Source organism: Mesoplodon mirus (genome assembly GCF_964341445.2).
Source record: "Mesoplodon mirus genome assembly, chromosome: 6".
Lineage (NCBI taxonomy): Eukaryota > Metazoa > Chordata > Mammalia > Artiodactyla > Ziphiidae > Mesoplodon > Mesoplodon mirus.
The window spans coordinates 81,489,413-81,510,251 of record NC_138982.1 but is presented as its reverse complement, the minus strand read 5'-3'; the positions used below and the strand labels follow the sequence as shown (position 1 = coordinate 81,510,251).

Sequence of the window (20,839 nt, the reverse complement as noted above, 5' to 3'; positions counted from 1 at the left end):
AAAGCAATTAGAGAAAGAAGAACAAAAAACCCCCAAAACTAGCAGAAGGAAAGAAATCATAAAGATCAGATCAGAAATAATTGAAAAAGAAATGAAGGAAACGATAGCAAAGATCAATAAAACTAAAAGCTGGTTCTTTGAGAAGATAAACAAAATTGACAAACCATTAGCCAGACTCATCAAGAAAAAAAGGGTGAAGACTCAAATCAATAGAATTAGAAATGAAAAAGGAGAAGTAACAACTGACACTGCAGAAATACAAAAGATCATGAGAGATTACTACAAGAAACTCTATGCGAATAAAATGGACAACCTGGAAGAAATGGACAAATTCTTAGAAATGCACAACCTGCCAAGACTGAATCAGGAAGAAATAGAAAATATGAATAGACCAATCACAAGCACTGAAATTGAAACTGATAAAAAATCTTCCAACAAACAAAAGCCGAGGACCAGATGGCTTCACCGGCCAATTCTATCAAACATTTAGAGAAGAGCTAACACCCATCCTTCTCAAACTCTTCCAAACAATTTCAGAGGAAGGAACACTCCCAAACTCATTCTACGAGGCCACCATCACCTTGATACTAAAACCAGGCAAGGATGTCACAAAGAAAGAAAACTACAGGCCGATATCACTGATGAACATAGATGCAAAAATCCTCAACAAAATACTAGCAAACAGAATCCAACAGCACATTAAAAGGATCATACACCATGATCAAGTGGGGTTTATTCCAGGAACGCAAGGATTCTTCAATATACGCAAATCAATCAATGTGATACACCATATTAACAAGTTGAAGGAGAAAAACCATATGATCATCTCAATAGATGCAGAGAAAGCTTTCGACAAAATTCAACACCCATTTATGATAAAAACCCTGCAGAAAGTAGGCATAGAGGGAACTTTCCTCAACATAATAAAGGCCGTATATGACAAACCCACAGCCAGCATCGTCCTCAATGGTGAAAAACTGAAACCATTTCCACTAAGATCAGGAACAAGACAAGGCTGCCCACTCTCACCACTCTTATTCAACCTTGTTTTGGAAGTTTTAGCCACAGCAATCAGAGAAGAAAAGGAAATAAAAGGAATCCAAATTGGAAAAGAAGAAGTAAAGCTGTCACTGTGTGCAGATGACATGATACTATACATAGAGAATCCTAAAGATGCTACCAGAAAACTACTAGAGCTAATCAATGAATTTGGTAAAGTAGCAGGATACAAAATTAATGCACAGAAATCTCTGGCATTCCTGTACACTAATGATGAAAAATCTGAAAATGAAATCAAGAAAACACTCCCATTTACCACTGCAACGAAAAGAATAAAATATCTAGGAATAAACCTACCTAAGGAGACAAAAGACCTGTATGCAGAAAATTATAAGACACTGATGAAAGAAATTAAAGATGATACAAACAGATGGAGAGATATACCATGCTCCTGGATTGGAAGAATCAACATTGTGAAAATGACTCTACTACCCAAAGCAATCTACAGATTCAATGCAATCCCTATCAAACTACCACTGGCATTTTTCACAGAACTAGAACAAAAAATTTCAAAATTTGTTTGGAAAAACAAAAGACCCCGAATAGCCAAAGCAATCTTGAGAACGAAAAACGGAGCTGGAGGAATCAGGCTCCCTGACTTCAGACTATACTACAAAGCTACAGTAATCAAGACAGTGTGGTACTGGCACAAAAACAGAAAGATACATCAATGGAACAGGATAGAAAGTCCAGAGATAAACCCACGCACATATGGTCACCTTATCTTTGATAAAGGAGGCAGGAATGTATAGTGGAGAAAGGACAGCCTCTTCAATAAGTGGTGCTGGGAAAACTGGACAGGGACATTTAAAAGTAAGAGATTAGATCATTCCCTAACACCATACACAAAAATAATCTCAAAATGGCTTAAAGACCTAAATGTAATGCCAGAAACTATCAAACTCTTAGAGGAAAACATAGGCAGAACACTGTATCACATAAATCACAGCAAGATCCTTTTGGACCCACCTCCTAGAGAAATGGAAATAAAAACAAAGATAAACAAATGGGACCTAATGAAACTTCAAAGCTTTTGCACAGCAAAGGAAACCATAAACAAGACCAAAAGACAACCCTCAGAATGGGAGAAAATATTTCCAAATGAAGCAACTGACAAAGGATTCATCTCCAAAATTTATAAACAGCTCATGCAGCTCAATAGCAAAAAAACAAACAACCCAATCCAAAAATGGGCAGAAGACTTAAATAGGCATTTCTTCAAGGAAGATATACAGACTGCCAACAAACACATGAAAGAATGCTCAACATCATTAATCATTAGAGAAATGCAAATCAAAACTACAATGAGATATCATCTCACACCAGTCAGAATGGCCATCATCAAGAAATCTAGAAACAATAAATGCTGGAGAGGGTGTGGAGAAAAGGGAACCACTCTTGCACTGCTGGTGGGAATGTGAATTGGTACAGCCACTATGGAAAACAGTATGGAGGTTCCTTAAAAAACTACAAATAGAACTACCATATGACCCAGCAATCCCACTACTAGGCATATACCCTGAGTAAACCATAATTCAAAAAGAGACATGTACCAAAATGTTCATTGCAGCTCTATTCACAATAGCCCGGAGATGGAAACAACCTAAGTGTCCATCATCGGATGAATGGATAAAAAAGATGTGGCACATATGTACAATGGAATATTACTCAGCCATAAAAAGAAACGAAACTGAGCTATTTGTAATGAGGTGGATAGACCTAGAGTCTGTCATACAGAATGAAGTAAGTCAGAAAGAGAAAGACAAATACCGTATGCTAACACATATATATGGAATTTTTAAAAATGTCATGAAGAACCTAGGGGTAAAATGGGAATAAAGACACAAACCTACTTGAGAATGGACTTGAGGATATGGGGAGGGGGAAGGGTAAGCTGTGACAAAGCAAAAGAGAGGCATGGACATATATACAGTACCAAATGTAAGGTAGATAGATAGTGGGAAGCAGCCGCAGAGCACAGGGAGATCAGCTCAGTGCTTTGTGACCGCCTGGAGGGGTGGGATGGGGAGGGTGGGAAGGAGGGAGATGCATGAGGGAAGGGATGTGGGAACAGATGTATATGTATGACTGATTCACTTTGTTATAAAGCAGAAACTAATAAAAAAAACCATTATGTATAAAATAAGCTACAGGTATATATTGTACAACACAGGGAATACAGCCAATATTTTATAATAACTATAAATGGAGTATAACATTTAAAAATTGTGAAATAGTGTATAGTACACCTGTAACATATAATATTACACATCAACTGCACTTCAATTAAAAAATGTAAAAAAAAAAGAAGAAAAGTAAATGGATAGAGAAAACTATAGTATGCTAACACTGAAAGAAAGCAACAATAGCTATAATAATTTCAGACTTCAAAGCAAGGAAAATTATCAGGGATAAAGACAGGCATTATATAATGATACAGAGGTCAGTTCTCCAAGAAGACCAAATAATCCTTAATGTATATGTGCCTGATGACAGAGTGTGAAACTACATGTGGCAAAAAGTAATAGAATTACAAGGAGAAGTAAATGAATCCACTATTACCTCCTGTTGGAAATGGATACATTTAGCAGACAGAAAATCAGTAAGGCCCTAGTTGAACTTAACAATACCATTAATCAGTTGAATATAATTGGTATCTATAGACTACTTATTCAACAACAGCAGAATACACATTCTTCTCAGGTTCACATGAAACATTCACCAAGAAAGCCACATTCTGGTCCATAAAACACACTTTAATACATGTAAAAGCATAGAAATAATACAATGTCTGCTCTCAGACCATAGTGGTATTAAACTGGAAATTAAGAACAGAGAGAGAACTGAAAATCCCCAAATATATGGATATTAAACAATATATTTCTAAATAACATATGGATCAAAAAAGATATCTCATGGGAAATTTTAAAATATTTTAAACTAAATGAAAATGACAATACAAATTATAAAAATTTGTGCAATGCAATGGGAGCAGTGCTTAGTGGGAAATTTATAGCATTGAATGCATGTATTAGAAAAGAAGAAAGATCTAAATCAATCGTCTAAGCTTCCACCTTGAGAAACTAGAAAAAGAAGAGCAAATTCTATCCAAAGCAAGCAGAAGAAAAGCAGTAATAAGAATTAGAGCATAAATCAATGGAATTTTTTTTCAAGTGTATGGAGAGTATACGCCATGTACTTTAAAATTTTTCTTTATTTATCTATTTTGGTTGTGCCGGGTCTTAGTTGCAGCTTCTGGGCTCCTTTAGTTGCGGCATGTGTGCTCCTTAGTTGCTTCTTGCAGGGTCCTTAGTTGTGGCATATGAACTCTTAGTTGTGGCATGCATGTGGGATCTAGTTCCCTGACCAGGGATCGGACCTACATCCCCTGCATTGGGAGGTGGATTCTCAACCACTGTGCCACCAGGGAAGTCCCATAAATCAGCAGAATTGATCAAGGAAATTGATAGAGAAAATAAGTGAAACCACAAAGTTCTTTGAAAAGATCACTAAAACTGTTAAGCCTCAAGCCAGGCTAACTAAGAAAAAAAGAGAGGATACAAATTAATAATATCAGAAATGAAAAAGGATCCCCTTTTCAGAAATGGAAAAGGATCACTGCAGATCCCATGGCATTAAAAAGATAATTAAGGAATATTGTGAATAACTCTATGCCTACAAATTTGATATTCTAGATGAAAAGGATTAATTACTTGCAAGGCAATTTGCCAAAACTCACACAAGAAGAAATAGAAAATCTGAAAAGGCCTATATTATTATTAACAAATTTTTGAATCAGTAATTAATAACTTTCTAAAACATAAAGCACCAGGCCCAGATGGGTCTGCTGGTGAATTCTACCAAACATTTAAGGAAGAAGTTATACCATTCTCTGCCGTCTCTTTCAGATAATAGAAGCTAACTCATTCTTTGAGGCCAGTATTACTCTAATACCAAAATCAGGCAAAGACATTAAAAGAAAACTACAAACCAACATCTCTCATGAATGTAGGCATGAAAATCCTCAACAAAATATTAGCAAATCAAATCCAACAATGTATAAAAAGAGTTATACACCACAACCAAGTGGGATTTATCCCAGGTATGCAAGGCTGATTCTGCATTTGAAAATCAGTTAATATTATGCATCACATCAACAGGCTGAAAAAGAAAAATCACATGATCATATTACTAGAGGCCAGAAAAAGTATTTGACAATATCCAATACTCATTCATGATTAAAACTCTCAGTTAACTTGGATTAGAGAGGAATGTCCTCAACTTTATAAAGAATGTGTACCAAAAACTTACATCATACTTAATGGTGAGAAACTCAAAGCTTTTCCATTAAGATCAGGAAAAAGGCAAGGATGTCCCGTCTTGTCACTCTCTTTCAACATCATACTGGAAGTCCTAACTAATTCAGTAAGACAAGAAGAAGAAATAAAAGGTATACAGTTTGGAAAGGAAGAAATAAAACTGTCTTTTAGCAGGCGACATATTCATCTATGTAGAAAATCTAAAAGAAATTACTGAAAAAAAAAACCTCTCCTGGAACTAATAAGTGATTATAGCAAGGTTGTAGGATATAAGGTTAGTATACAAAAGTCAGCTGCTTTCCTATATACCTATATAGAACAAGTGGAATTTGAAATATAAAATGCAGTGCCATTTACATTAGCATCAACAAATGAAATACTTAAGTATAAATTTAATAAAATATACACAAGATCTATTTGAGGAAAACTACAAAACTTTGATGAAAGAAATCAAAGAACGACTAAATAAATGGAGAAATATTCCATGTTCGTGGATAGGAAGACTCAATAGTGTCAATATGTCAGTTCTTCCCAATTTGATTTATAGAGTCCATGTAATCTCAATCAAAATCCCTGCAAGTTATTTTGTGGATATTGACAAAGTGATTCTAAAGCTTATATGAAGAGGCAAAAAACTCAGAATAAGCAGCACAATATTGAAGGAGAAGAACAAAGTTGGAGGACTGACACGACCTGACTTCAAGACCTACTGTAAAACTTTTATAATCATGAAAGTGTGGTATTATGGAAAGAATAGACAAATAGATGAATGAAATAGAATAGAGAGCCCAGAAATAGACCCACATAAATATAATCAACTAATCTTTGACAAAAAGAACAGACAATACAATGGAGAAAAGACAGTCTTTTTAAACAAATGATGCTGGAACAACTGGACATCTACATGCAAAAAAATGAATTTAGGCACAAGCCTTACACCCTTCACAAAATTAACTCAAAATGATCACAGACTTAAATATAGAATACAAAAATATAAAACTCTTAAAAGATTACATAGGAAAAAAACCTAGATGATCTTGGGTATGGTGATGACTTTTTAGGTACAACACCAAAGTCATGATCCATTAAAGAAATAATGGAGGATCTGGACTTCATTGGAATTTAAAACTTCTGCTCTACAGAAGACAATGTCAGTAGAATGAGAAGACAAGTCACAGACTAGGAGAAAATATTTGCAAAAGACATATCTGATAAAGGACTGTTATCCAAAATAATCAAAGAAGTCCAAAACTCAACAGTAAGAAAACAAAAAACCTGATTTTAAAAAAGGTCAAAGACCTTAACAAATACCTCACCAAAGAAGATATACAGATGGCAAATAAGGATATGAAAAGATGCTCCACATGATGTCATCAGGGAAATGCAAATTAAAACGATATACTGCTATACACCTGTTAGAATGGACAAAATCTGGAACACTAACACCACCAAATGTGGAGCAGCAGGAACTTTCATTTTTGGTGGGAATGCAGGATGCTATAGCCACTTCAGAAGACAGTTTGGCAGTTTCTTACAAGACTAAACATACTCTTATCATATGATTTGGCAATCCTGCTCCTTGATATTTACCCAAAGAGGTTGAAAACTTATCTCTACAGGAGAACCTGCTCACAGATGTTTATAGCGGTTTTATTCATAATTGCCAAAACTTGGAAGTAACCAAGATATCCTTCAGTAGGTGAATGGATAAATAAACTATGGTACATTGCGACAATATAATATTATTCAACACTAAAAAGAAATGAGCTATCAAGTCATGAAAAGACATGGAAGAATCTTAAATGCATATAGTTAAGAGAAGGAAGCCAATCTGTAAAGGTTACATACTGTATGATTCCAACTATATGACATTCTGGAAAAGGCAAAACTATGGAGATTATAAAAAGATCATTAGTTGCCAGGGGGTTGGGGGGAATGGGGAAAGGATGAATAGGAGCACAGAGGATTTTAAGGGTAGGGGAAATACTCTGTATGTTACTATAATGATGGATACACATTATTATACATGTATACATAGACATGTAAGGATTTGTCCATACCCATATAATGTACAACACCAGGAGTGAACCTTAATGTAAACTGTGGACTTTGGGTGACTGTGAAGTGTCAATGGAGGTTCATCAATTGTAACAAAGCTACCACTCTGGTGAGTCATGTTGATAATGTGTCGGGCTATGCATGTGTGGGGCAGGGGGTATATGGGAAGTTTCTGTACCTTCTTCTCCATTTTGCTATGAACCTAAGATTGCTCTAAAAAATTGCCTTTAAAAAATGCAGATGTTCAATAGAGTTCACAATAACAAAACAAGATTTGCTAGCTTTGTGAAGCTCCTCTTTGTGTGCAGTTCAGTTGGGGCTGGAAGGGAAAATCTAGAAGACTGTAGGTGTGGCAGACAGTACATGTTCCTGGTAGTGGCCCGTAGTAGAGGAGGAGGGGCCTGGATGGAGGGAATAGAGCAGCAGTGGCTGCTGTAAAGATACCAAAGCCAGACTAAGTAAGGCTGAGGATGGGATCCAGGACAAGGCAAGGCTCAAGCCAAGTAGCAAGCAGATATGGAGTCTTTCTGGCATTGGGTCCCGATCGAGGTTGGGCAGAGGTGGGAAAGAGATTTTTGCTCTTTCTTATTCACATTTTACTCTGCTCTAAAACCAACTGAAATGGAGAGAAAAAGAATAGATTTGAGAAAAGTAACAAGTTGGTTGGGAAAGAAACTGTACTATTAAGTTGCCTAGGACTTTTGTCAAAGTAGCAGTCCTCCTTTGCATCCTATCCTCAGACCCACCCAGAAGGGTCCCAAGTCAGCAGAAAGCTTAGTCAGAAGGATTCCTCAGGCTTTACCATAATCCTAGCACATTTGATCAGATGGGTCAAATGTGAAATTATTTAATTTAGAAAACAATAATTTATTATTTTGATTCAAGCTTACGGTGTTATGATATTCACATGATCTGTGATGATAAAGCTAATTTGAAGTTATTTCCTCAAGTAGAATTTTTATAGTAGCATACTTTCTGCTGAAAAGTTAAGAAACTGTATGTACGTATTTATATTGTCTACATGTGTTAGAAATTAATAGCAACTGCTGAAAAATGATTTCAATGCCTGTTAGAATTCAGCATTAAAAACAATTTAAAGTACTGTTCCATCACAGGTCGAAATGCCAAATAGACACTTCTTTCTAATTGGCTTGAAATGCATTTTTCTTGGAGCTAAGCTGTACATGCTGTGCTCATGTATAAGCACCTCCCCTTGCCTTTGACTTTTTCATAATGGAAATCTCTCTTTTTTTCCATTATTTATTGTTTGTGTAATGTAACCAATTCTTCAAAATGATATATTTTAAATGGAAATGGTTATATGTTTTTTTCTTATTTTATAAGTAGTATATATACAGGTTAAAAAAAGTTAGAAAATTCGGAAGACTATAAACATGAAAAAAATTCTCTCTATAACCCTACTATCCAGAAATAATTGCTTTTATTATTGTGTATCCATCTAGGCATTTTTATGTGCCTAATAACACAGTCTTTAAAAACATAAAAATGTACTCCTAATGTACATACTGCTTTATAGTGTTCTTTTTTCTACTTTACTTTGGATCATAGACATTTTTGTTCGTTCATAAATATAGATTACATTGTAACTTTTAATAGCTGGATAAATTCCATTATGGATGTGCCATTTTTTAAAAAACAATTTTTCTACTGATGGTGATTAAGTTTGTAATTTTTTTTTAAAAAAGAGTCACATGAGAAGATTGGGAAGGGTTTCCATGGAGTGTTTTTTAGTCAAAAAAGCAAGACGCAAAAGCGTATTTATAGTATGATATCATGTTAGTCAAATGATAAAATAACACTATATTTGTGTCAGTGTAGAAAATAAGTGTGCAAAAAAATATGGAAGATATAATTCAAGGATACAACTGAGATACATACCCTAGATATTGGGTATATAGAGAAGATACTGCTACAGGTGGGTAAGGAAGAAAAAGGGATTGAGGGATGCAAACTCAAAAGCACAAGAAAACACTGCACTAAAACATTAAACCATATGTGCTGTCATACTTATTGTTTAAGAAATTATGTGTAAGGGTGGACATATGTTTAAGTGAATTAAAAAGTTTTTTTGTATTTAAAAATAGACAGAATGAAAAAAACAAGGGTGAAAATAATGGGTCCAAGGTTGATGCCTAATGACTCCAGGTATAACCATTTTTTAAAAATAAAATTGGCCATTAAAGAAGTTTTTTACTCTTATAAATGAGACTTTATATACATGTCTGCATATATCTTTTCACACTCATTGAATTATTTCCTACAGTAAATTCCTAGGAGTACAATTGCTGGGGCAAAAGTGTATTTTAAGGGTTTGATATATATTGATAAGTTACCTGTTAGGTTGTACCTATTTGTATTTCCATCAACAGTTTATGAGAATGTCTGTTTCTTCACAACTTCATTGAGGCTGGGTACTTTCAAACTTTTAAATCATTGCTTATGTTATATAATAAAATAGCATCTTGCTGTTTTAATTTACTTTTCTTAGATTACTAGTTATGTTCATTATCTTTTCATATGATTGCTAGAAGTTTTACTTTTTGTTTTCTGGACTGTCCTTTACCCATTTCTCTGTGGCTATTTAACTGTCTTATTGATTCATAAGGGCATTTTATATAGAAAGACTGTTTAACTCTTTATCATATATGTTTCAAAACCTATTGATAGGTATAAAGTGATTGTATCAGGTTTTAAGTTTTAAAATGATTTTCTCTTTTAGGGCAGAGCCATATACTTTTCCTCCTCCTTCCACTAAGTACCTCCCCATTCCTTCAAAGTATACTGTGGGCACTCAGACTGATTATCGCGATGCCGAAGTTCAAACAGACCCGTATTCTCCAGAATACATCGTATGTCAGGATTCCATCCCTGAACTGCTGACCCTGGCCACTCTCACGTGGGGTGAGTTGGTAATTCTTTTGAATATTTGCAGATGACAGTCCTGATAACCACATGTGCTATTGAGTTCTTGGAAATGACACACATAGAGGCAACTGTGGTTTAAAGTATTGCTATTTAAAGCATCTTGCTCATAGAGCTACTTCATAGACTCGTACATTTTCTGATAGATTTGTTCAAAGGTATTTATGCCCTTTTCACTGTAAGGAGGCTTATTGTCCTTTTCCCCTGAAGCTGAAGTTATATTTCGGCTTAATTTTGTGGTTACTTTGCTGACGACTCCCCTCCCTCTTCTCACTGTTTCTCCCAGTGAATTAGTTCTTTTTCACTGAGGCATTCATACTCCTTCTTTACACATAAACCTTTCTTGAGTGTATAATACTGAATGCCTATTCCAACATATGTAATAATATTATCTTTCTTTGCTAAAATATCTTGCAATTTATCAAGGCTCTCTTATATACTTTATTTGATAATTTGGATGATTTCTTTTGATATTATCTCTGAAATGCTAATGTCTTCCAGGCTCAGAAATTCACTCTCAGAGTATAGAAATTCACTCCGGTCTAGGCCCTTATTACGTGAAACTATAAAAATTAATAAGAGAAGGGACCTTTAGAAATTATTAGGCATTAGCTTATTGAACTCACTTGATTGTAGCTGGGAAGCTGAGAACCAGAGAGGCTGACTCCTCTAAGGTCATGAAGATAGTTGGTACACTGTAATGATTTTTATTAAAATGAGATTACTTTTGTTTCCCCTATGTAATTAATTGCTGTGATCAATTCTGCGTCACAGGCAAAGAAGATGTTCATATCTGAATTCTAGTTTTGATTCTTGTTTCCTGGCCCACTTTATGAATCCAGATTAAGCATTCTTGACACCCACACTTTAAACCAGAGGCTCTAATTTCAGGCCTAGATGACAGGTTAAACGTATGCTGAAATCTTTCCCTCTGCTCTGAGCACATAAAAGACATATTATAAAGATTAATAACCACACTTAAAAGCAAGGAAGAAAATTTCCATAGTCTAGAAGTGGAGACTTCTTCCTAAAAGAAAGAAATAGCTGGGAACCTGTGATGGTAAGCAGGGACTCTGAATGGTGGGGAGCAGATCTGAGTTACCTGCTTAAACTAAAGGAGACAAACTTTTCTCCTGCCCACAGATAGGATTGAAGCCCAGTGCCTGCCAGTCTAAGCCAAGTGCTCCTATCTGGTGCCTTGGGCTTTATCTCTTGGTGTGACAAGGGCTTAACGTTGAGCTGCAGGAGGACCAGAACCAGGACATCTAAAACAAGAAATCTGGGCAGGGGCTCAGAAGTGCTTCACTTGGTAAAAGGCCTAATCTGGAGCCCTGCCACTGGCAGCTCTGGGGTTGAAGTATCAATAAAAACCTCCATGAGTTAGGACTACCTCCTCATTGGTGAGACCTTGGGCAGAGGTTCAAATAGAGGCCCATATACTATTGATATAGGTATAGATGTTTAAAAATTATAAATCAAGGCACTATCTGTTAGATAAAATACATTCTATATTTTTCACAAATAAATCTTTCTAAAAAGTTGAAAGGACAAATGTACATTTAAAATTCTTAGACTCTTTGGGATTACATGCTGGAATGTGGCAGCAATGGGAGAGGCTGCCTAGTGGCCTGCCCTTTTCTCTGGCTCTGTTCAACATCACAAGGGACCTGTCATGAATGTATATGATTGCCCCACCTTGCTTCACCATTTTCTGTTTACACATCCTTGCAAACAGCTGCCACTTGGCTATGCCTTGGGCTTAAGGGTGAACAAACAGCAGCATATAGTCTGCCCTCAGGAGTCTGAATCCTGGGAAGAGGCCCATGTAAATTTTGGAAGTGGGCTTGGGGCAATTTGTGCATGGAATTCCAGGCTCTCTAAGAGCAGGAGTACTCCAGGTGGGCATTTTGTAGTATTATCTCTAAAGTGCTATGGGAAAATAATTCCAAATCTAGAATTCTTATACCAGCCAAACTGTTATTCAGTGAAGGTGAAATAAGGACACTTTCACAGGATAGGGCATTTCATAGGTCTATCTCATAGGCTATTGTAAAGATTAATTTAAATTCATTTATGTAATGTGCTTAGACCAGTGCTTAGTATGTAAGTAAGCATTCTATACATGTTAGCTATTAATCTGAAAAGGAAGAACAAAAGGACATACTTCAACAAGAAGAAAGATAAGCCCAAAAGGAAGAAGCAGTGTTTAAGAATATAATGAGCAAAATAAGAGAAAAATATGTGATTAAAAATTTTAAGTGTTGAGTTTTTAAAAATTATACTTAAAAAAAAAAAGAATGAAACAAGTACTAAAACTCTAGATCAGGATTGGCAAACTATGGTCCATAGGCCAATTTGGCCTATTGCCTTTTTTTATATGGCCTGCAAGTTAAGGATGATTTTTACATTTAAAAATGGATGAAAAAAACCTATTTTGCGACATGTGAAAATTATTTGTACTATTTTGTGACATGTGAAAATGATATGAAATTAAAATTCCAGTGACCCTAAAAGGGTTTTATTGGAATACAGCCAAACTTATTTGTTACTTAGTGTCCTTGCCTGCTTTTGCACTGCCATGCAGAATTGAGTAACTGAAAGAGACTGTGTGGCCCACAAAGCCTCATATATTTACTCACTGGCCTTTCACAGAGAAAGTTTGATGACCTCTGCTCTAGATCAGTCCTTTTCAGATTTTTGCATGAATAAGAATCATCTGGTGAGCTTGTTAAAACACTGATTCCTGGCCCCTTCCCAAAGATTCTGATTTATTAGGTCTGAGAAAGGGTGGAGAATTTGCATTTCTACCAAGCTCTCAGATGCTGCTGCTACTGCTTGATTAAGAACCACACTGAGTACTGGAGTTAAGAAGAAATAAGAATAAAGCATGCGAAAATTCTATTTTCTTTTGGAGAGACAGCAATATTAATTAGTTTTAGACTTTATTAGAAAACTATGAGTGGAAATTTCTAGGTTAAAAAATTTATGTGTAACCTCTGGAAAAAAGAGAAGAAATATATCATTTCACAATTGGTAAAGGAGAAAAAGAGGAAATAACAGTAGAAATGGGGGAAAACACAAAGAAAAAACACGATAAATAGAAAATGCATAGTAAAGTGTAGGGAAAATGTTCAAATATTTTAATAATCAAAATATATAATAAAAGTGACTTAAACTTGCCTATTAAAAAATTCTGGGATTGAATTCATTAAAACCCAGCAAAAACAGCTTGCTATTTATAAAACAGCATTATAACTTTGAAAATAAAGGAGTGGAAAATATACTGAAAGCTGACCCAAAGAAAGCTGGTGTAGCAATGTTAATATTAGACCAAAGTTAATCAGAAAACAGTAAAAGGGATAATGAAGAACATGAAATAGTTATAAAAGGAAAAACCCACCAGAAGTTATATCTGTTATGAATTTGAATTTACTCTGCATAGACTCAAAATATGAAGCAAAACTGATTGAATCACAAGGAGAAATGGACAAATTCCTATTCACAGTGGAAGATTTTTTAATGCTCCTCTTTCAGATTAAGCTATCAAAAGTTAGGATTTAGGTGATTTGAACAAGATTATTAATGTATTTCACATAAAAGAGTTTGCATGTGGTAAGCCATGGCGACACCTGCTGTAGATCTGATTATGCATTAAGAAACTGAATGTGGAAATAACTTGGCTGTAGCATTTCAAGGAAATAATTATGGTTCTGGGCTCCTTTGAACTGGCAGATTTCTCACTCCACATTTATAGTCATTTGATTTATGAGAAAGATGCCACTATATTCAGTGGGAAAAAGGTCTTTTCAATAAATGTTGATGAAACAATTAGATATCCATGTGCAAAAGTGAACTTTGATTCTGATTTCTACCTCCAGGCAGTACTGGGAAAAACAAACAAACAAAACCAACGTGTGTGTGTGTGTGTGTGTGTGTAAATTGATAACCTGACTCTAGAATTAATATGGAAATGTGAAAGGGTCAAAAGTAGCCAAGGCAAATGTGAAGAAACAGAACAGTATACACTATGAGATACAAAGACTTACTTTAAAGCTGCAGTAATTACACAGTGTGGTATATTCTCAAAGGTACACAAATAGATCATTGTTACAGAATAGGGAGTCCAGAAATTAACCCACAAGTAGATATCATCTGACTTAAGACAAAGATGATACTACAGTACACTAGAAAAAAAATGATCTTTTCAATAAATGGTGCTGAGTCGATTAGATAGTCATCTTGAAAACAGTGACTCAATTCCTAGTTCACACCATAAACTGAACCAATCCCAGATGTCTAAATGTGAAAGGTGAAACAAAAATTTAGAAGGAAACATAAGAGAATATTTTCATGGGTAGGCACACATTTTATTAAATAGAACAAAAAATGCTAACCATAAAGGGAAAATTAAGAAATTAGATCACATTAAAATTAAGAACCTCTGTTCACCAAAATACATTAAGATAGTGAAAAGGCAAACCACATATTGGGAGAAGATATTTGCAGTACCTACATATGACAGAAGACTCATATCTAGAACACATAAAGAACTACTACAAATCAACAAGAAAAAGATGACCCAATAGAAAAGTTAGCAAATGATGTGAGCAGTCACTTGATAAAATGGGTTTTCAAATGACCAATCAACATATGAAACAGTGTTCAACCTGATTAGTCATCAGGGAAATGCAAATTAAAATCTCAGTTTGATACTACAGATATACCAGAATAGCTAATGTTAAAAAGATTGATATTACTAAGTGATGATAAGGATTTGAAGCAAAGAGAATTTCATATACTGCATGTATATATTGCAACCATTCTTTGGAAACTGGTAGTATCTTCTAAAGCTGACACAATACCTACAACCCAGGAACGTCATCCCTCACTATATACCCAAGAAAAATGAGTACTTAGCTCTACTGTAAGAAATGCATATATGACTTTCACCAAGAGACAAGTGCAAGAATGTTCATAGCAGCACTATTCATAGTAACTCTGAACTGAAAACAACCCAGATGTCCATCAACCATAGAATGGATGAATAACCTGTAGTATGTTCGCACAGTGGAATACTATATAGTAACGAGAATGAAAGTACAGCTACACATAACCACATGGGTGAATCTCACATACATATTGCTGAGCAAAAGAAGTAAGACAGTAAAGAGTACCTACTTTTTTTTTTTTTTTTTTTTTGGCGGTATGCAGGCCTCTCACTGTTGTGGCCCCTCCCGTTGCGGAGCATAGGCTCCGGATGTGCAGGCTCAGCGGCCATGGCTCACGGGCCCAGCTGCTCCACAGCATGTGGGATCTGCCTGGACCGGGGCACGAACCCGTGTTCCCTGCATCAGCAGGCGGACTCTCAACCACTGTGCCACGAGGGAAGCCCCAAGAGTACCTACATTTGATTTCATTTATATAAAGCTCAAAACCTACCAGAACTAAATTAATATGTTAGGAATCAGGCTGGTGGCTATCCCTGAGGCAAGTAGAGACTGGGAGGGAATATGATGGGCAATCTAGGGTTCTGGTAAATTCTATTCCTTGATCTGAGTGCTGGTTATTTGGGATGTTCCTTTGTGTACCTTTCTGTGTATATATTATACATTAGTAGAATGTTTGCATAAAAATAAGGGAAAAATAATGACAGTAAAAGGTTGACACTGAAAGCACTAAGAAAAAAATTGAGTGCTATGTGCCAAGAACTGTTCCAAGTGCTTTATGTTTTCAACTTATTTAATCTTCACAAGTTAAGTAAATAATAAATTTTAAATCAGAAACCAGTAAGAAACCTTAAAAAGGCAAAGGAAATGGTCATTACGATCATAAATTTTTTGGATAAAGATTAATAATATACTGAAACTTCTTGTGGGAAACACCAAGACCAAAGACAGAAGTTGCAAATAAAGAGTATTAGAATTGGAAGAGGGACATACTATAGACTAAACGATTTAGGGACTATAAGAGAACACTATGCATCACTTTTGCCCTACATTTAAAAACTAAGATTATATTAGTTTCAGGTGTACAGCATAGTGAATTTTTAATAGATTATACTCCATTTAAAGTTATTACAAAATAATGGCTGTATGTCCATGTGCTGTATAATATATCACCATTGCTTATCTATTTTATACATAGTAGTTTGTATCTCTTAATCCCGTACCCCTGTTTCACCCTCCCACCCCTTCCCTCTCCTCATTGGTATCCACTAGTTTGTTTTCTATATCTGTGAGGTTGTTTCTGTTTTGTTATATACGCTCCTTTGTTTTATTTTTTAGATTCTACATGTAAGTGATAACATTCAATATGTCTTTCTCTGTCTGGCTTATTTCACTGAGGATAATATGCTCTAGGTCCATCTATGTTGTTGCAAATGGCAGAAATTTATTCCTTTTTTGTGGCTGAGTAAATTCCATTGTATATATACACCACATCTTCTTAATCCATTCACCTGTTGATGGATTCTTGGGTTGCTTCCATATCTTGGCTACTGTAAGTAATGCTGCTGTGAACATTGGGGTGCATGTATCTTTTCAAGTTAGTGTTTTGGGGTTGTTTTTTGGGGGGGGATATATACCCAGGAGTGGAATTGCTGCATCATATGGTAGTTCTATTTTTAGTTTTTTGAGGAACTTCCTGTTTTCCATAGTGGCTGCATCAATTTTAATTTCTACCAGCAGTGTACAAGGGTTCCCATTTCTCTACATCCTTCCCAGTGTTTGTTATTTGTAGACTTTTTGGTGATAACCATTCTGACAGGTGTGAGGTGACATCTGATTGTGGTTTACATTTCTCTGATGATTAGTGATATTGAGCATCTTTTCATGTGCCTGTTGGCCATCTGTATGTCTTATTTGGAAAAATGTCTCTTCAGCTCTTTTGTCCATTTTTTAATTGGGTTGTTTGGTTTTTTAGATATTGAGTTGTATGAGCTGTTTATATATTTTGATATTAACCACTTGTCAGTTATATCACTTGAAAATATTTTCTCCCTTTCAGTAGGTTTTTTTTCATTTTGTCAGTGATTTCCTTTGCTGTACAAAAGCTTTTGAGTTTAATTAGGTCCCATTTGTTTATTTTTGCTTTTGTTTCCTTTGCCTTAGGAGACATATCCAGAAGAATATGGCTATGATTTATGTAAGAGTGTTCTGCCTATGTTTTCTTCTAGGAATTTTATGGTTTCAGGTCTTACACTTAGGTCTGTAGTCCATTTTGAGTTTATTTTATATATGTTGTGAGAGAATGTTCTAATTTCATTCTTTTACATGTATCTGTCTCCTTTTCCCAGTACCATTTATTGAAGAGACTGTATTTTCTCCATTGTAGATTCTTGCCTCCTTTGTCATAGATTAATTGATCATAGGAGTATGAGTTTATTTCTGAGTTCTCTATTGTGTTCCATTGATCTCTATATCTGTTTTTGTGCCAGTACCATGCTGTTTTCATTACTGTAGCTTTGTAGTATAGTCTGAGGTCAGGGAGCATGATACATCCAGCTTTGTTCTTTTTTCTCAAATTACTTTGGCAATTTGGAGTCTTTTGTGGCTTCATATGAATTTTAGGATTATTTGTTCTAGTTCTGTTGAAATGTCATGGATATTTTGTTAGGGATTGAATTAAGTCTGTAGATTGCTTTGGGTAATATGGACTTTTTTTTTTTTTTTTTTTTGCGGTACGCGGGCCTCTCATTGTTGTGGCCTCTCCCGTTGTGGAGCACAGGCTCCGGATGCACAGGCTCAGTGGCCATGGCTCATGGGCCTAGCCTCTCCATGGCATGTGGGATCTTCCTGGACCGGGGCACGAACCCCTGTCCCCTGCATCGGCAGGCGGACTCTCAACCACTGCACCACCAGGGAAGCCCTGGTATGGACATTTTAACAATATTAATTCTTCCAATCCAAAGCACAGTATATTTTTCCATTTCTTGGTATCATTTCTAAATTCCTTCATCAGTGTTTTATAGTTTTTAGAGTATAGGTCTCTCACCTCCTTGGTTAAGTTTATTCTTAGTATTTTACTCTTTTTGATGGGATTTTTTTCTGTTTTGCTTTCTCTTTCTGATAGTTCATTGTTAGTATATAGAAAAGTAAAAGATTTCTGTATATTAATCTTGTATCCTGCAACTTTGCTGAATTCATTTTTAGTTCTAATACCTTTTTGGGTATTAGACTTTGGGTTTTCTATATATATATATCATGTCACGACTTTGGGTTTTCTATATATAGTATCATGTCATACACAAAGAATGATAGTTTTACTTCTTCCCTTCTAATTTGGATGCATTTTTTTCCTTGTCTGATTGCTGTGACTAGAACTTCCAATACTACATTAAATAGAAGTGGTGAGAGTGGGCATCCTTGTCTTTTTCTTATTTTAGAGTAAAGACTGAAAGCTTTTCACCTTTGAGTATGATGTTAGCTGTGAGTTTGTCATAAATGGCCTTTATTATGCTGAGATATGTTCCCTCTATACCAATGTCGATGATAGTTGTTATCATGAATGGATTTTGAATTTTGTCAAATGCTTTTTCTGTATCTATTGAAATGATTGTGTGATTTTTCTCCTTCCTTTTGTTACTGTGGTGTATTGCACTGATTGATTTGCAAATACTGAACCATCCTTGCATCCCTCAAATAAATCTCACTTGATCATGGTGTATGATCCTTATTATATATTGTTGGATTCAGTTTGCTAATATTTTGTTGCGGATTTTTGTATCTATATTCATCAAAGATATTGGCCTGTAATCTTTTTTTGCAGTGTCTTTGTCTGGTTTTGATATCAGGGCAGTGGTAGCCTCATAGAATGAATTTGGGAGTGTTTCATTCTCTTCAAGTGTTTGGATTAATTTGAGAAGGATGTTATTAGCTCTTCTTTATATGTTTGGTAAAATTCCCCTGTGAAGATGACTGGTCCCAGATTTTTGTTTGGTAGGAGTTTTTAAAATTACAAATTCAATTTCACTACTAGTGATCTGTCTGTTGAGATGATCTTTTTCTTCCTTGTTCAGTCTTGGAAGATTGTATGTTTCTAGAAATTTCTCCATTTCTTCTAGGTTGTCCAATTAGTTGGCTTATAACTGTTAGTAGTATTTTGTTATGAGTTTGTAAATCTCTGTGTTATTGGTTGTTACTTCTCCTCATTTTTTTTTTTTTTTTTTTTTTTTTGTGGTACGTGGGCCTCTCACTGTTGTGGTCTCTCCCGTTGCAGAGCATAGGCTCTGGACACACAGGCTCAGCAGCCATGGCTCACAGGCTCAGCCACTCCATGGCATGTGGGATCTTCCCAGACCGGGGCACGAACCTGTGTCCCCTGCATCAGCAGGTGGACTCTCAACCACTGTGCCACCAGGGAAGCCCACTTCTCCTCTTTTGCTTCTTGTTTTGTTTACCTGGGTCCTCTCTCTTTTCTTTCTTTTTTTTTTTTACGGTATGTGGGCCTCTCACTGTTGTGGCCTCTCCTGTTGCGGAGCACAGGTCCCGGATGCGCAGGCTCAGTGGCCATGGCTCACAGGACCAGCCGCTCTGCGGCATGCGGGATCCTCCCGGACCGGGGCACGAACCCATGTCCCCTGCATCGGCAGGTGGACTCTCAACCACTGTGCCACCAGGGAAGCACCCCCCTCTCTCTTTTCTTGTTAGCCTGGCTAAGGTTTTATCAATTTTGTTTATCTTTTCAAAGAACCAGTTCTTGGTTTCATTGATCTTTAAAAAATTTTTTTTGCTCGATTTATTTCCTCTCTGATTTTTATTTCCTTCTGCTGACTTTGGGCTTTACTTTTCTTTTTCTAATTCCTTTAGGTGGTAGGTTAGGTTGTTTATTTGAGATTTTTCTTGTTTCTTGAGGAAGGCCTGTATTGCTACAAAATTCCCTTCTGGAGCTGCTTTTGCTGCATCCCATAAATTTTTGGAAGGGTGTGTTTCCATTTTCATTTGCCAAGATATTTTCTGATTTTCTCTTTGATTTCTTCATTGATACTTTGGTTTTTAGTAGCATGTTTGTTTAGTCTCTACATGTGTATGCTTTTCTGATTTTTCTTGCCATAATTGATTTTTAGTTTTATACTGTTGTGGTCAGAAAAAATGCTTGATATAATTTCTATTCTCTTAGATTTGTTGAGATTTGTTTTATGGCCTAGTATGTGATCTATCCTGGAGAATATTCCATATGCACTTGAAAAGAATGTGTATTCTGCTGTTTTTGGATGGATGTCCTGTAGATATCCATTAAGTCCAACGTATAGTCTATTGTATCATTTAAGACCACTAATGCCTTATTGATTTTCTATCTGGATGATATGTCCACAGATATAAGTAGGGTGTTAAAGTCCTCTACTATTGTTATATTACTGTCAGTTTCTCCCTTTTGTCTGTTAATATTTGATTTATATATTTAGGTGCTCCAGTACTGGGTGCATATATGTTAACGAGTATAATATCTTCTCTTCTATTGAT

At 35.7% G+C, this 20,839-nt stretch overlaps 1 protein-coding gene across 1 annotated transcript in view; it reads left to right on the top strand.

Annotated features, from left to right (window-relative positions):
- The window catches only part of CFAP91 (cilia and flagella associated protein 91), a gene marked incomplete at its 5' end in the record, with an annotated part of 159,101 nt that overhangs the window by 38,506 nt on the left and 99,756 nt on the right, over positions 1-20,839 (top strand). Inside the window, one exon of the mRNA XM_082625711.1 lies at positions 10,177-10,358. Within this exon, the coding sequence (XP_082481837.1) occupies positions 10,177-10,358 (182 nt within the window). The remainder of the gene's footprint in view (positions 1-10,176; positions 10,359-20,839) is intronic.